Raw genomic sequence first — 11889 nt, 5'->3', positions numbered from 1 at the left:
ATGGATCTTGAGAGAGGAAATGTCATTGCTCCCTATGAAGGCCTCACGGAGCCATCGGATTTCAACTAAAATATCTTAATTTGTGTTCCGAAGATTAACGAAGGTCTTACGGGTGTGGAACGGCATGAGGGTAAGTAATAAATGACAAAATTTTCATTTTTGGGTGAACTAACTTTAAGTCTGAAGACAGAGTACATAAAAACAAGAGTACATACAGTGGGCTTGACATATAGCACACTGAGATAATAGTGCACTCTTGTGGACGTTTGAAGTGGTCACACTTATTAGAAGAAATTAAATTGCTCTCTATGCCAAGTCAAGCACCCTTCAGTTTTATTTCCTTGATTTGTTTTGTCTTAATATAATCACACTTGACTTATATAGACATAAAGCAACAAATCTACAATAGTGAAAATGCTCATAAGTACTTAAAGTTCAGGATTTAAAATTGAGGACTCAAAAAAGAAAAAAATCATCATCATCATCATCAAAAAAAAAAAAAATTCCCTTTTGTCTGACTGACTCATTGCGGTCATGCGATTGCTAAACAGGTCAGCTACAGCGTCCATTTCCTTAGCCACTTGAAAAAAAAACTTGCATGATGTGGCTTCACCCATCTTTCTATACAATCAGACAAAAATGATCAAAGGCCACACAATCAAAATAAAACATTTATTTCTACATGAAGAGCAAGGGAATTATATTCGGATATAGTTTCTTAACAAAGATATATTATGAATAAATAAAAACATGACATAAAAATGAAAACAACTGTGACAGCTATATTAAAAAACGTGGAATACAAACTCTTTAAGATAATTTCATTTCCATGAACCATGAAAAAATATATTTATTTATTTATTTATATTCATGTTTTGTATGTACGCCACAACCAATCAAGAGGATTCAAGGAAAATGATTTGCATTAATCAGTTACTATAGCTTATTTAGGATAAATCCACAATTGTATGATACAGTTTGAAAACTTAATGAATGCAATCTCCAAATATTCTTGGGTGTGTACACAACCTATTGTTAACGTTAAATGACACATGGTCACCTCATTTACGATACTGCTGAAGATCACTGTATATATCTGATTGGACTCCATAAAGTTCCTGTCAAACAATTTTGAAAATTAGTACATGCATAAACAATTCAAGAAACCATTATGAAAAAAAAAAAAGAGATTAGATTTAGATAATTTGTGAAATTTAACCAAAAATGGTATTAAAACTCACAAATACTTTGTATGTATTATAAATACTGATTTATTTTTAGTTTTGTAGTACATTGATATGTACTACAATATAGTTTGTATTAATATAGTACATTAAATACACATAAGCTGATATTGCTCAGTTTACCTGATAAGGTGATTCCACTTCAATTGTCTTTGACCTCATTGAGGGCTGGTGAGTTTTTGCTTTGCCTTCAGACATCAGAAAAATGCGTCATTTTGACTGAAACTCATTGTCGTGATTCTCTTTTGATTTCTCTAACAAACAGGCATACCTGACCCACAGCATCTGGGCTGCAAATGTAAACTCTCTCTCCTTTTCTGGCGGGAAACAAAACAGTAGACCGAGAGAGCGATGAGGAGCGTGAGGATGATGTCACAAGTGATGATCCCAATAATCACTCCAGTGTCCAGCTGGTAACAAGAACTGCAGTCTGAGAATCAGAAAACGCATTGGCACACTAATGTTCTAATATGCAAATAGAAGAGATTCAGCTGAATTTCAGAGATTTTTGGAGGAATAATTACCTTGATTCCCCTCAACAAAGCCTGCTGATGAAAGTGAGAAGAGAAAATTTTATAATAGCATGTTCCCAAAATCAATCAACAGAATTGAAAATTCCCTTTCCTCTTGATTACTTACAATAATTACTGCAAGTACACATAAAAACACAAACAACCCCATGAAACCGATATTGCATTTATATTTATATTTACTGAAACACTTAAAAGGAAAAAAATATATGCCATAACAATCAGTTAATGATTATGAACAAGATATTAAATACAATTTATACTTAACATATTCAATGTAGAATATATACACATGTACACTAGTTAATACAATGTAAGTGCATTGAGTCTTTTTATTCTCTCTCTACAATGCTATTGAATTACAATATATGATCTTGTTGAATTTTGTAGTAAAAAGTAAGCCAAAAGTCTGTCTAAGTTTAACTATTGAAAATGTCCTAATTTGTGTCCGCCAAAGAGTTACTGAGAGTTACCCAGAGCACACTGATTATTTTGATGCGGATGATTTAAACTAAGAACAATATATATATATATATATATATATATATATATATATATATATATATATATATATAAACACTGTTTAGCTAAGTTCATTCAAATTTAAAACCCGTGAAAGTTTGTAAAATGTACTCACCAAATAGTCCATTCATGGGGACCATTGTGTATAGAATCCTCCTCATAATGAGCGCAGGTTTAGAATTACTCAAGGTTGGTGCAGCCCTCACTTTCTTTAAAAACGCACAAGAAGCCTTTCTGGCTGTGAGGTAAAACACCTTGAATATCAGAGTGAATTATATGGAAATTGCGTGTGAAAAATCACAGAGTGCGTGCTGATGACTTATCACCATCCATCAAAATAGAAACAAAGGATACTGGGGAGGAGCTACACGTGCTTGTACTTGCTATCTGAGGTAACATTAGTCTTTTTTCTCCCTTGCTCTCTCACCCATATCTCTCCCTCTCTCTCACACACACACACACACACACACACACACACACACACACACACACACACACACACAGTTCAGTATTTAATTTGTTTACATTTTATCTTGTCAATGTCTAGCCATAAGGTACCAAATTAAAATACACTGAAAACGAAATCTGAACATACAGTCAATGGAAATGATTGTATTTTCCGAATGTCCTTCCTAGTAAATGTAGTTTCACTTCACAGTAAGTTGTGTGCGAGCAAGTGGCTAGTGAGAGGGACCAGGGTGTTAATGCGGTTAAAAGTCTCACTGCACAGGATGTGACTACTAAAGCCAGTATCTGATCCTCTCAAACAGGTAGAAAGAAAAAGAACAAAAAACAAATATCCTGTTCCACTTACATTATTTATTTAATTAAAAAAGGATGTTGTTCTTAGCAAAGTGTGTTTCTGTGATATAGGAGGGTGTACTTTATCCTAAAGACCTGCCCTGTTGAGAAGACAAACTAATTGATGACGTACTGTTATAACCTGACAGCACCTCATCAATTAGTTTGTCTCCTCAGTGTTGCATCTCACTTCCTGAAGCTCAGTCTGACAGATATATGACCTTAAAGCACCTTAGAGATTAAAGATTATTATGCTTAGTTACATGCATAATATTTATTCATTGAGTGTATTTCAAATAATTTGATTTTAGATGCATTCCAATGGACATTGGGGGTATGATACATTATTATATGCTATTATTTTGTTGCTGTGTAAATATTGGATCCACATTTTTGTAAGCAAACAGGCAGCATAAAAGTGTCAAAAGTAATTAAGTTAAGAATTGAAACAATTTAACACTGTAAGGCCCACTGTTGTAATATTACAACATTAGTTTAAACTCAACTAAAATATCCCTGTACATGCTTTTCTCTTTAAGACCACCATTTACACAACTAATAAGTCCTATTGTTCAACTCTGTGATGCTTGTAAATGGGTCTGTTTACCTGGCCATGAACAACCTGCCTTGAACCACATCACTTTTTTTTTTTTTTTACTGGACTGAATAAATACATATTCATATTACACAAGTAAAATGCCTAAAATATTTTTGTGATTAGTAATATGTCTAGATTAGTAATATGTCTAGATGTCTGTGATTAGTAATATGTCTAGATCATGCAGGTATCAAGATACCGTTGAATGCTTTGATCATGTTAGATTTTGAGCTTATGTCATCAGTGTTGTAATTTTACAAAAGAGTATAGCAAAATTTGCCTGTGCACATTGCACATTACATGGATGAATTGTACTTCTACCAATTTACTTTTCTGATAATTTTATTTGTCAGCAATGAAACATAATATTGATTTTAAATGTCTTCTTTGATACCAAAAATCAAAATGTAATGATTATTAAATAAGTTCAAGTTTACTGAAGAAATAAATGATTTTTTTGAGAATTTGAAAGTATGCTATTTGTGTAGCAGTATTTGAAACTATCTGTATCTTATTATTTATAAAATAATGTTTTCTTTTCTGGGCTTTGCTTGTTTGCCTAAAAAACTACATGCTGCACGAGGGCCAGGTGATAATGTTCTGGAATGTGGGGGTTATAAGTTCTATTAGCATGATAAATAGAGCACAATATGCTAGCCAGACAGTATTGTGTGAATTCGGTGGAATGGGTTCATTCTTTGAAATGTGTAAGTATGTTTGAGATCGATTTTCATTGAGATTAATAAGCCTGGAATCAGTGTTTTTTTTTCCTATTTCAGAATTCTATCAGACAGGACTGTCTTATCTACAATGCGTATGATGTCATTTTTGCCATCCAAAATGGGAAGAGTGACATTGAGATGGGACTTTGTTACAGTGAAGATGAATGTGGAGATACCTGTTTATAACGGAGGAGAACTGGCCCCCCGACTGAGCCTGGTTTCTCCCAAGGGTTTTTTCTCCATTTTTGTCACCTGTTGGAGTTTGGGTTCCTTGCCACTGTCGCCTTTGGCTTGCTTAGTTGGGGACACTTGATATTCAACAATGTTTTTGATCTGCCTCCATTGACACCATTGTATGCCAACAGAACTAAGCTGGACGATGGCGTCACTGTTTTCTCCAGTGCTGATATATAGATAAATAACCTAAATTAATAACTATTGATTTTTACAACAGAATGAATCAATACTGAATTTAAGCTGGACAATGACACCATTTTCTTTAAGAGCTGCTGTGCAGCCAAAATTATTGGCCAGTTATCAATGTAAAGCTGCTTTGACACAATCTGCATTGTAAAAAGCGCTATACAGGGAGTGCAGAATTATTAGGCAAGTTGATTTTCTGATCATATTTTTTTCCCAAGCACATTTTACCAATTCCAATCCACATCAATCTTAATAACTACTATTAATATTGTTTTTAATCATTTATAAGTGATATATAATTGTTCATGAAGGCTGGAAATGAAAAATGCCTTATATTCAGGTGTGCAGAATTATTAGGCAAGTTTTCTTTTACAGGCAAAATGAGCCAAAAAAGAGATTTAACTCAGACTGAAAAGTCAAAATACTCATGAGAAGGACGCAACACTAATGCAATACTAGAAATTGCAAAGTTAAAGCATGACCAAGGGACAGCAAAATGCTCATTGGGTCAGCGGGGTCAGACAAAAACAGGTGGAAAAGAAAAGACACGTTAACTGCAAAATAATTAAGAATTATGTGTGAAACCATCAGGAACCCTTTAGTCTCCAGCGCCACCATTTTCCAGAACTGCAACCTACCTGGAGTCTCCAGAAGTGCAAGGTCTCAGGATCTCAGAGACTTAGGTTAGCTAAAGAATCCTAAAAAATGACCTGCACTTGATAAGAATCACAAGCTGAAGTGTTATAAAATACATGAAGACATTTTTATAGGCCTTATAAACAGACAGCTTGAGAGTGACTCCTGAAGGACCAGCACCACATCCTCTTGTACCACTGTTTGAAGAATTTATCTTCCAGAATCTGGCAGTAAGTTTTGGAAGATCATTTTTAGTCCATCTCTGCAAGACAGACATTTCAGGATAAGAGATGGACTAAAAGTGAACTCAAACACCTTACTGCCAGATTCTGGATAAATTCTTCAAACAGTGGTACAAGAGGATGTGGTGCTGGTCCATCAGGAGTCACTCTCAAGCTGTCTGTCTATAAGCCCTATTAAAACCCAGTCTTCATGTATTTTATAACACTTCAGCTTGTGATTCTTATCAAGTGCAGGTCATTTTTTAGGATTCTTTAGCTAACCTAAGTCTCTGAGATCCTAACACCTTGCACTTCTGGAGACTCCAGGTAGGTTGCAGCTCTGGAAAATGGTGGCGCTGGAGACTAAAGGGTTCCTGATGGTTTCACACTTAATTCTTCACCTTAATTCTTAATTATTTTGCAGTTAACATGTGTCTTTTCTTTTCCACCTGTTTTTGTCTGACCCCGCTGACCCAATGAGCATTTTGCTGTCCCTTGGTCATGCTTTAACTTTGCAATTTCTAGTATTGCATTAGTATTGCATCCTTCTCATGAGTATTTAATAATTTTTGACTTTTCAGTCTGAGTTAAATCTCTTTTTTGGCTCATTTTGCCTGTAAAAGAAAACTTGCCTAATAATTCTGCACACCTGAATATAAGGCATTTTTCATTTCCAGCCTTCATGAACAATTATATATCACTTATAAATGATTAAAAACAATATTAATAGTAGTTATTAAGATTGATGTGGATTGGAATTGGTAAAATGTGCTTGGGAAAAAAATATGATCAGAAAATCAACTTGCCTAATAATTCTGCACTCCCTGTATAAATAAAGGTGACTTGACTTAAATTGAAAATAAATAAATAAATAAACTATGACCGCCAATATGATGATTATATGGACAACACACCAACAAAACCAAGCTATTCAAGAACACAGACCATGTCCTGTGACAGGTTTCACTGGCTGAGAAATGATTTTATCAGTCTCCAAACTGATTTTCCTGGTAAGGATTTCACTAATAATGCCATCTCCTTCTATACACCACTGGAGTACTTCCAAATGTTTGTGTCAGAAGACATGATCACGGCTCTGACAGATAGTAGCAAAGAGTACAGTTTTCAAAAGAAAGGATTATCCATAGACAACAATATGGAACTACCATAACAGAACACGTATACCACAATATCAAAATTTTCATTCAGTTTATCAGGTTTTGTAAATACAATCTGAGCATATTTTTATAATAAATAATTTTTCATAAAAAATATGATTTGCCTGGTTATCATTATTGTGTGATTATTAGTGTATAGATATATATGCTATTGTTATTGGGCTACATAAGCTGTACACCCTGCAAGATGTTCTCTACATTTGTTCAGACATTGAGTAAAATCACTTGTTGTAGGAGGCCTCTAAAGCAGAAATGGTTTTTACATTTTTAGTAAGACATTTTAGTAAGTTTTAATGGAAATGTTGTAATATTGCAACGTTGGGCCTGTGGGGTATATTGCATTTCAAAAAAAGAGTTAAAAAAAACTAAACAAAATCACAGTATTTCTATATTTGGGTCTTTCAGGGTTAAATGATTCCAAATCATTCACAAACAGCTAAATCAAATAAGAGTGCTCTTCTACATTGGTGACAGAATTATTACGTATTATTGAATGCAAACTACAAATAAATTTAGAAATGTATGTGATGAAAAGTATTTGGTAAAGATTCATTTCTTTCTACTTCCTTTTTTTCCCCCCAGTGGAGGAGTCACAGTCTTGTGCTTGTTTTAGACAGGAATTTCTGGGAGATTCCAGTGCACAGTCATTTGAGACTTTTCATATTTAGAACAACACACAAAAAAGAACATGCTATCACTCTAAAAGCACACATATTCAATCAGGATATGTTTTTTTCTTTGCTGATAATTTGTGGGTTAACAGTCCGCAGAAATTAAGGCCCGTTCTTGTGCTCCATTATCAGCACAGAGCACATGTGATTGGAGAAGGTCAAGATCATTAGATAACAGAGAGCACAAAATAAATGTTATACTGCATATACAAATCTGCAATATACACCTGCAAAATAAATTTTGCATTGTGCTGAAGATCAAATAAATTCACAAATCCACTTTTTTAAAAATATCTGGGATTTATTTATTGTTAAATTATATGCATAGAAACTATACAGCATGCCAATACGGTGCAGAGGAATATAAGAACTCTGCACTTTTTGAATATTAAGCTATGATGCCATAGACTCGAATTATAACCTCTTACAAATCACCTAAAGCTGTTGCAAAGAAACTGAGATTGTATGTTTGCCTGTGTTATACAGCCGTTTCTCAATGACGCCTGTAGAAACAATGCATAATTGCATGTCTTTTTGAACAAAAAGAGGAAACTGAGGTTTTCTTTTTTAAGTTTCAGAAAGCTTGATGACATTACATTTTAAGTCACTTTTACTTCTAGAGGAAGAAAATAGTAGCGAGCCTGAACTATCCACTAGGTGGCAGTGTTTTTCCTTCATTGCACTGCAGTTATTGCTGTTAATAATTTTAGTTTTCAGTGAGCTTTTATGACAGATAACTTAATTTTGTCTTATTTACAAGGCAACTATCATATGACCACCTAAGAGTCCAGAGCCATGTATTCAAACTGTACTAAAATGTAGATAAATCATATATATTATCATACTGTGTCGTATGATGTTAAATGTCAGTGAGTCTTCCATAGTTCGTGTCAGTCTCGATCCTCATGTTTTGCAGTTTGCTCTGACATTCATGTAGACTTCGTCAGCTAAAGAAATACATGAGCACAAGCATGTTAAATGTGTTCTGTGCACTGATGTCACAATAACAGGATTGCTAGAGAAAAGGAAGCTGTGTGCGTATTACTGCGTAATTTCTTACCATTTTCTTTCTTTTGTCTGCGCTTGCTGGCATACCAGTAGGTGGTAGTAACAATGAGAACCGTCACTGCAACATCAGCTAATATAATACCTGCTATAGTGCCAGGGCCGACACCAAAGCATGTGCCTCTGTCTATGGGAAAGAAAAGCAATGTGGGTCAATGACGTTTTTTGTCCAAAGGCCTTAATAATAATGAAAAAAACAAAGATATGACATCCAAAGTATGTAAGGTAGTACAACTAGATCTCTTTTATTGAATCCAAAAGGTTTTAATTATATTTTGCTACATTAAAGATTTTGAAGTGTCAAAAGGTCATTCTGTTTAACCATCCAAAGGCCAATACAGCCATTTCATTTGTGATTAAAATATCTTAAAATGTAATAAATGCATATATTTTTTTATTCTTGCATGATTTTATTATCAACATAGTGCAACAAGGTATTAAAATTATGTGTAGAAGTCGTGCTTTGTTACGAGAAAGAGTGTCCGGAAAAAATTATTTCATTGATGTCATTTGGAGTAACCAATATAAAGGGATCATTTTGGATCATGCAGTCAGTATCATGTGACAGGATGAGACATCATTCAGACACCTGCAAAGGACCACATGGTCATGAAGCAAATTAAGTAACTAACTCTCTTTTAACTATTTGAAAAATTCATGTTTTCACTCGCTCATACACATGTCCCAAAACATCAGGTAATTCGGTTCAGCCACTATAAAACATGGAAAATGTTGTAATATTTAAAAAACTTGTACTAAATATAAAATGTTTGATTGTCCTTTTGCTAGCTAACTAGCTAGGTAGCTTGATATCAGCCTGTTAGCATTGTTTGAAAATATTGTCATTCGGTATAACCAAAAGTGTCATTCGGTAAAACCGAAATTTTGGTTAAAACAAATGACTGTTTTTGGTGACAAATTGTGTCTATCTTGCAAAAACAAATGACAAAAGCAGTGTTAAATGATTATAAAAAACACAATCACATTGTTAACACTTAAAGGAACACTCCACTTTTTTTTGTATTAAATATATAAAATATTTTTGTATTTTTATATTTTGTACCTGTTTACATTTCTTTGCATGAATGTATTAAACAGCGTGTACGGTATTTCACATACATGGGTCATTGACGAATAAGGTTTTAAAAGTGTAAAAAAAACAACAACAATGGAGATATAATACATTTTGAAGTTGTATTAAAGGAACACTCCACTTTTTTTTTTCTTTTTTTTAAATAGGCTCATTTTCCAACTCCATTAGAGTTAAACAGTTGAGTTTTACCGTTTTCGAATCCATTCAGCCGATCTCCTGGTCTGGCGGTACCACTTTTAGCATAGCTTAGTATAGTTCATTGAATCTGATTAGATCGTTAGCATCTCGCTCAAAAAATGGCTAGGAACTGTACTCTCATTCTGGCGTAAAATCAAGGAACTTTGCTGCCGTACCATGGGTGCAGCAGGCGTAATTTTGTGCAAGATGCTAACGGTCTAATCGGATTCAATGAACTATGCTAAGCTATGCTAAAAGTAGTACCGCCAGACCCGGAGATCGGCTGAATGGATTTGAAAACAGTAAAACTCAACTGTTTAACTCTAGGAGAGTTGGAAAATGAGCCTATTTTCAAAAAAAAAAAAAAAAAAAAGTGGAGTGTTCCTTTAATAAAGCTTCAAAATTAATTATATCTACATTGTTTTTTTTTTTTTTTACACTTTTAAAACCTTATTCGTCAATGACCAATGTATGTGAAATACCGTACACGCTGTTTAATACATTCATGCAAAGAAATGTAAACAGGTACAAAATATTGTGCAGGAGTCTGTCGAATATCTATAGGATTTATATGACTGATTTAAATGTAACAAATAATTAATATGCTGACAAAAACACAAAGCTCACAATATCAATTCTTACCTTCAGCAGCACTGGCCATAGCTTAAAAAAAAGGTTAGGGAGAGAAAGAAACACATGTAATGTGGATAGGTCTACTTTTTATGGTAATGTGAAAATATAGGTTAAATCAAAAGTTTACAAAATGCAGCAAGATGACAACGAATTATGGCAATTATCAATATTATGCTTAATGTGATCTAAAACACTAGACAGAAAATTGTGATGAGTGAAAAGACACACCCGCACAAAACACAAAAATGTATGTAAAATAATAACACCTCTGCTAATCTGCATCCTCAGCAAAGTGCCCACATCTAACAGGATGCTGCAAATTATGCATTGCACGGTGGTCTCAAACAACAGGAAAGAAAGAGAGGTGGGGAAAAGAAAAAAAAACAAAAAACGATTATCTCACCTACCTAACAGAGAGAGGAAAAAAAATGCAAAGCCTTTCTTTGTCATTTCCTGTTTTAAAACTTGTGAGGTCTTGTTCTTTCACCTAAACAAACAAATGAAGACGTCCACATATCAAAAATATGCAAAATCTCAAAGAATAACACCTATAATCAAACTAATATTCAAATAGAACATTAATACGTCTTATGTGCATTAACTAAAACGTGCATAAGTTATTCAATTTACGATAAAACTGTACATTTAACCTGCAAAGAATTCTGGTAAATCAAGTGTCAACAGTTAACTATCGTAATGTAAACGACTGTAACATAACATATTATTACAAAATTTAACATCACAAGCGTTAGCGTACAAGTCTCACAGAATTTAATAAAACACTCTTATTCAATAGTCAAGTTAAAAAAGACTTCAAGAGAACGTTTGAAACAACATTGCATTTGTAATGTTTCGACTCGCATTTCAAAACGAAAACTGAGGTTATTTAAGCACTTTAAAACAACGAAGAGAGTTTCGCTTACCAGTGAAGTGATGTGCAGCGATTCATTTGATCTTTGATGATGACATTTTGTTCATCGTCGGTTAGCCTGCTTCCGCCCATTCGGTTTTGTTTTTCCACCTAATGAGTCAGTTTAGCCAACCCCTTCCAAATAAATATAGGCTATACGAGACCTTTAGTGGTGAATCAAAGATCTGAGTACACCCATACAGCATTCTCTATTTTCCAAACAGTTTAATTTTACTCTCAGTAACGAGCCATGTGACCTTAATATTATTTTTATTTAATAAAACTATATTTCACTTTGAACTCTGTTGAAACAACGAAGCATCAATTCCAAAGAACCACTGAAACAGTACAAAATGACATCACGATTCTAGATTATTAATGTGATGACAGCTTCCCTTAACAAATGACTTGTTTCTGTTCCTTTTAATTGTCTCCTTGCAAAAAAGCAGAAATAAGAAAGACCAA

The 11889-nt window shown here is 33.9% G+C and overlaps 2 protein-coding genes across 3 annotated transcripts; both read right to left on the bottom strand.

Annotated features, from left to right (window-relative positions):
• Positions 1-658: 658 nt before the first annotated feature.
• LOC125244155 (transmembrane immune signaling adaptor TYROBP) lies at positions 659-2545 on the bottom strand. 2 transcript variants are annotated; one of them, XM_048154170.1, is made up of 5 exons: positions 2412-2545; positions 1769-1792; positions 1516-1674; positions 1368-1432; positions 659-1118 (listed from the first exon to the last, which is right to left on the bottom strand). In XM_048154170.1, the coding sequence occupies exons 1-5, from the start codon at positions 2455-2457 to the stop codon at positions 1062-1064; spliced, it is 351 nt and encodes a 116-aa protein (XP_048010127.1). In that variant the 5' UTR covers positions 2458-2545; the 3' UTR covers positions 659-1061. The 2 variants fall into 2 exon arrangements, with proteins under 2 accessions (XP_048010127.1, XP_048010128.1); XM_048154171.1 differs by having other exon boundaries at positions 1769-1789; positions 2412-2543.
• A 5281-nt stretch (positions 2546-7826) lies between these two features.
• On the bottom strand, positions 7827-11737 carry hcst (hematopoietic cell signal transducer). Its single transcript, XM_048153603.1, has 5 exons — positions 11438-11737; positions 10922-11001; positions 10524-10544; positions 8607-8738; positions 7827-8493 (listed from the first exon to the last, which is right to left on the bottom strand). Exons 2-5 carry the CDS (start codon positions 10962-10964, stop codon positions 8450-8452), a joined length of 240 nt encoding a protein of 79 aa, XP_048009560.1. The 5' UTR covers positions 10965-11001; positions 11438-11737; the 3' UTR covers positions 7827-8449.
• Between the last annotated feature and the right edge of the window lie 152 nt (positions 11738-11889).

Source organism: Megalobrama amblycephala, linkage group LG13 (genome assembly GCF_018812025.1).
Source record: "Megalobrama amblycephala isolate DHTTF-2021 linkage group LG13, ASM1881202v1, whole genome shotgun sequence".
Classification (NCBI taxonomy): domain Eukaryota; kingdom Metazoa; phylum Chordata; class Actinopteri; order Cypriniformes; family Xenocyprididae; genus Megalobrama; species Megalobrama amblycephala.
This window is presented reverse-complemented; position numbering and strand designations above follow the sequence as displayed.

Excerpts from the sequence above, each read along its gene's own strand:
- LOC125244155 (XM_048154170.1), bottom strand. The coding sequence starts at position 2,457 with ATGAGGAGGATTCTATACACAATGGTCCCCATGAATGGACTATTTG. Across the intron at positions 1,793-2,411 it reads CCCCATGAATGGACTATTTG|CAGGCTTTGTTGAGGGGAAT; the intron begins GTGAGTACATTT and ends CACTTTCATCAG. Across the intron at positions 1,433-1,515 it reads GCCCAGATGCTGTGGGTCAG|GCAAAGCAAAAACTCACCAG; the intron begins GTATGCCTGTTT and ends TGATGTCTGAAG.
- hcst (XM_048153603.1), bottom strand. The coding sequence starts at position 10,964 with ATGACAAAGAAAGGCTTTGCATTTTTTTTCCTCTCTCTGTTAG. Across the intron at positions 8,739-10,523 it reads TATGGCCAGTGCTGCTGAAG|ACAGAGGCACATGCTTTGGT; the intron begins GTAAGAATTGAT and ends TCTTTCCCATAG. Across the intron at positions 8,494-8,606 it reads CAGACAAAAGAAAGAAAATG|CTGACGAAGTCTACATGAAT; the intron begins GTAAGAAATTAC and ends GTATTTCTTTAG.